Genomic DNA, 5,441 nt, shown 5'->3' on the forward strand with positions numbered 1-5,441 from the left:
CTATTGAATGTAGATAATTTTAATATGTATTTTATCATTAAATCTGATTTGTATTTTATCTTATAAATGGTGTGCATTTTGTGAAAAGCACAATCTATCAACTCTTTATGGGTCAAATATGTGGGTCTAGGTCAAGTATGCCAACATGGATTTCTTTGGGTCAATTTTTTGTACTTCATTCTAATATTCTAGATTCTTTATACTTTAGTAACTGTCATGAAGTGGCAATGCTTGGAAACAGCTTGGAAACAGCTTGGGGAAGTCACTAAATCACTAGGGTTGTGTACTCCAAGTTAAGCTACCTACTAAAAATTGATTTTACCATCCTAGAAATAATTGAATACATTGATATCTATATATGAGAATTCTCTAGAATAATGTGATGCAAAACTAGATTTGAGGTGTTATAATTGAAGTTTTCCTAGCATACTCTTACTTAAATACAAATAATTTTTAGTGACTTTATATATAAGTACATAGCAATAGATTACACCAACCCACTACTAATTTGGCTTAAAGTAAAAAAATAAATTGACATGAGAACCAAAATTTGAATTTAAATTAGAAAGGTCGGATCCACAAATGAGTGATCAAGTTTGATCAAACCCGTGCTTGTGGGGTTGACCTAGGACATGGAAGTGGTAGTGGTATGGGTAGTATTCTAGAACAATGAGCTTAAGTTTATACAACTCATATGATTTTTATTGATATATCATTGTGTATTTCACTCCATAAAAAATGATCCAAAATTATATGGGAATGAGCCCAAGCTTACACAACTATATGGTATGGAAATTTCACCATTCCAAATCATTATATCTAGTATTTATTAGCAAAAATTATGGAAAGAATTATGAAAATTTACAAAATTTGATGTATATCTATGGATTATATATTTGTAAAATTTATAGAAAATATTTATTAAAATTTTCAAATAGTGGTGATTTTTTCACAATAAATATAGATCAAATAATGCTTGTCTAGATATAAATATTTAAGCATCAATATAATTTATATTGAAGACATTTATTTTAATTTGGATTAATATTTTTTTATCTTAGATGGGAAATAAGAACTCTAATTTTCTAAGGATTAAGGGAGAGGACCTAGTAGTTGAGCACCCTAACTTCACGCTTCTCAAAATCCTATGTGCAAATTTCAAATCACTCCCAATTTTTTACAGTAGCTTACTTGGCAAGTCTCCTGCTTATTACTAAGGTTTCAACACGACATTATTAAAAATGATGCCACACCAACATGATTTTTGCCAGATTGTCCAAAATAGCTCCCCCAAAAAAGGTGAGACCAATAGTCATGCATAAGGGCCCCCATACTTATGCAGTCGATGTGGCATCACATGATTGGTTGCTTTTTACAACTTAGGGTACATTTTACTCAATTATGACTATTAAAATAACAACTACTAGTGAAATGTTGTAAAAAAAATGGATATTAAATCAACAACTATTATCACAACAATTGAAATGCACTCAACTACTCGATCCTCAATCAAATTAATCTATTTGAAAGATGAAAAATGAAAATTTTATTTGAAATACTTGTGCTACCAATAAATAACAATTATTTATTTTAAATGGTTTATCAACAATTTAAACTTTCCAGTCACCATGTAAAAAATTAATATAATTAATATAATTTTAGTGATATCATCTACTTTTATCAAAAAAAAAAAACAATTTAAACTTTCTTTCCCCAATATCATATGAATATCTTTGAAAAATTTTCATACAAAATTGTGATTGTTAGTATGACCATTGAATTGGCTGCAGGTTTAAAAAGACTAGGCAATCTTCAGCATTCATTGAAATATAATAAAATCATCGTTAATTAATTGTTTTTAATCATTGTAAATGTTAAAAAAGACAATCTAATTGACTTCGATCTTATAGAGGTATTTTAATATATAAAATATACTATTATATGAATTAAAATGCTGCTGAGATTACAGGTCTGCATAGTAAAAAGTTTGATTTTGAAGCTGAAGAAGCAGCTTCAAAGAAAAATAGACAAATTAAACAACCACTCTGACTAAACATATATAGATATTACGTCTATTGCATTCACCAAATCTTCAAACCAGTAACAGATGCAAAACTTTTCCTTTATAAGACCCTCTTGCATTACCATTTGTAGATCTCACTGCAAGGACCTTTTTCTCTCTCGCACACCTGAACATGAGAAAGCTTGATTAAAATCAGGCAAAATCTCAATTTGTAACGAGAACATATTGATTTGTGGAAAGTTCTTGTAATCCTACCATCACAATTGCGACGTTGTTCAAAGTTTCCCACATGGAAAGAGCTGTACAAGAGTTACTAGAAAAAAATATATATATATATTATCGTAATGCTCAAACAGACAAATGTTGATGAATGCAAAAAGAATAAAACAATGGACTGCGTTTCAACCGGACGTATCACAATAGGCATGGCCATGGCCATGTAAAGATTGAACCCTAACCGGCCAGATCCATTCGAGCTCTTTTTCACAAGCAACCACCTCTTCAAATATCTCTGTGAAAGGCAGCGCAAACACGGATTGAAATGCTCAGCTCGGAATGAGTTAAGGCATGTAAACAACTCCTAACCAATTGAAAATAGATTTTGGCCCACTTTTAATCTGTGGGCGGGAATAAAATTTAAATTTGAAATCATATTTTATGGTTCATCAAGTCTTTCATTCCATAGAACTTTGAACTGCATATACACTGTCTCTTACATCATTTCTGACAATATTCAATCTCTATCGGTGCTGACAGATGATGGACAGTGCTGCAGAACGAATGGTACGTCAAATTTGGTGATGCATAATACCATGGATGGAGATGACGGATCTCATGGGTGGATGCCCAGTGCCATCGATGCATATGGCATATGGTGCATCCACCAAACGGTCTTATTAACAGAAGACGGTTTACAGCTGGGCCCCACCTGAGCCACTCTAAGCGGTCAACGCTCCGAGGGTGCTGGTTAAGCCCAGCCCTATCTATCGCCTTGGATACCATAAAATATGTCCTTAACAAAACAGGACCACCGTATCTACAATAAGATAACACTTGATACACGCCTCTCCTTCCGACAATGCCATAACTTTCATTTGTTAAAAGCAGGGCTCTTTTCAGCTTCTTAGTGCAATCCTATCTACAATGGCGTCTTCTGCTGCCAAAAATCCTTGGGGCGAGCACATGCAGAAGCGTCATGTGGTGATGTTTCCATTCATGGCGCAGGGCCACATCATTCCCTTCCTCCAACTCTCCTACCTTCTTGCTGCTCGAACCAGATTCACCATCACCATCGTTAGCACTCCTCTCAACGTTCAGGCCTTAACACCCACCATTCAATCTGCTCGCCAAAAAGACTCCTTCCTTGACATACGCTTAGCGGAGCTCCCTTTCTCCAGTGCCGATCATGGCTTACCACCGCGCACAGAGAACACTGACTCGCTGGCTTTGCCACAGTTCCTTAATCTCATGGAAGCCACAGAGAAATTACAGCCCCATTTTGAGAATCTGATCCGCAGGATGTGTGCAGAAGATGGGTGCGCTCCACTGTGCATCATCAGCGACATGTTCCTCGGCTGGACCCTCGATGTCGCCGACATGTTTGCAATACCCAGAATCTGCTTCCTCACCTGCGGCGTCTATGGAACCTTAATATTTTACTCTCTGTGGAATCATTTGCCCCATACCAAGACTGACTCAGAAGAGTTTACTCTCCCAGATTTGCCTCACGTTTTGCTGCACCGATCTCAACTTTCCCCTACCATAAAAAGGGCATCAAGAACCGATAGGATGAGCTTGTTTCAATCTCGCCAAATACCCCACAATATGCGCAGCTGGGGAATTGTCTGCAATTCTTTCGATCAACTCGAGCACGATCATTTGGAACACCTCAGAAAATCCACCGGCAGACCTGTCTGGGCGGTTGGCCCTGTCCTTCCTGCAGAACTTCTGTCTTCCACTCGATCTCATGCTGTCTGTGATCAGTTATTGAAAGGTAAGGAAGCAGACAGCGATGCAATTTCCTGCTTGCGTTGGCTCGATTCTCAGAATGTTTCCAGTGTGCTCTACATTTCCTTTGGCTCGCAGAGTACGATCTCTGCGTCCAATATGAAAGAACTGGCACTGGGTTTGGAATCAAGTGGGCAACCCTTCATATGGGTAGTAAGGCCGCCGCTGGGCTTATCTTTGACTGCGGAGTTTTCCTCAGAGTTTCTTCCGCAAGGGTTCGAAGAGCGAATCAAGGCCAAAAATCAGGGATTGATTATTAAAAAATGGGCGCCTCAACGTGTGATTCTCTCCCACCCTTCCACCGGAGGATTTGTGAGCCACTGTGGATGGAATTCGACGATGGAGAGTCTGAGCCAGGGCGTTCCCATCATTGGATGGCCTATGGCAGCAGAGCAGTTTTTCAATTCGAAGCTTCTAGAGGAGGAGGTCGGCGTTTGTGTGGAGATGTGCAGAGGAAGCGAGGGGGAATTGACGAAGGAGAAGGTGGAGAGGACGGTAAAGATGTTGATGACGGAAGAGAAAGGTGGTGGAATAAGAGAAAGAGCTGTGGCCATGAGAGATGCTGCGAGAAAAGCAGTAAGAGACAGTGGAGATGGAACCAAGAAAGGCTCTTCCATGCGTGACCTTGACGACATGATACAAAATATTCTAAACACTTCTTGTGGTTCTCAATCCTTGTAAAAACTTTATAAGCTTTAAAATAATTACTAAGTGGTCTTTTATATAGTCAATAAGTCATTATGATGTGATTTTCTTAAAGTAGATTCAAATTTTTTATTTAGTGCAGATGGAACCGAGAATGTTTGTTGTCCACACACGGGCACAAAATATTCTTACCTCTATTGGTGGGTTTCGATCCTTGTAAAACTTGATAAGCACTCAAACTGGTTTTAATGTTGAAATTGTTGACGGACATTGAATGGCCCAGTATTTGAGATCAAATAGTTCCTATGTTGAGAGAGTTCTATTTCCAATTCATTAGTTAAAATGGAAATATACTTATTTGGTTGGGAGTAAAAGCAACCTCTACAAAATCTATTTGGTGTTTTTTTTGGTTAATGTATCTAATTTCAATTATAGTAAAATATACTTTCAAATTTTTAAATAAATTGACAAAGAGAACAACTATTACCTCCTTAATAACAAAAAGACTTATATATTGGTGCATTATAGTTTCTGACTTAGAGGAAGAAAATGCACGTAATCGATTACCCGAAACCGCAGTGCACATTAATACAGATTGTGAAAAACATATGTCTACAACTTACATGCCTTCCCAAAAAGTCTTAAACCTTGTGTAAGAGCAAAGGTTTAGGAAAAGATTTATCAATATTTTGGGAAGCATGTAAACCTTTCTTTTGAATTGTATGATTCGTTAATCTCATTTATTTTCTCAGCACCTGCTCATTGT

The 5,441-nt window shown here is 37.0% G+C and overlaps 1 protein-coding gene across 1 annotated transcript; it reads left to right on the forward strand.

Annotated features, from left to right (window-relative positions):
- Nucleotides 1-2,779: 2,779 nt before the first annotated feature.
- On the forward strand, nucleotides 2,780-4,756 carry LOC131065386 (UDP-glycosyltransferase 92A1). The gene has a single exon (XM_057999884.2). The coding sequence runs from the start codon at nucleotides 3,167-3,169 to the stop codon at nucleotides 4,709-4,711; it is 1,545 nt and encodes a 514-aa protein (XP_057855867.2). The 5' UTR covers nucleotides 2,780-3,166; the 3' UTR covers nucleotides 4,712-4,756.
- The last annotated feature ends 685 nt before the right edge of the window (nucleotides 4,757-5,441 follow it).

Source organism: Cryptomeria japonica, chromosome 1, assembly GCF_030272615.1.
Source record: "Cryptomeria japonica chromosome 1, Sugi_1.0, whole genome shotgun sequence".
NCBI lineage: Eukaryota > Viridiplantae > Streptophyta > Pinopsida > Cupressales > Cupressaceae > Cryptomeria > Cryptomeria japonica.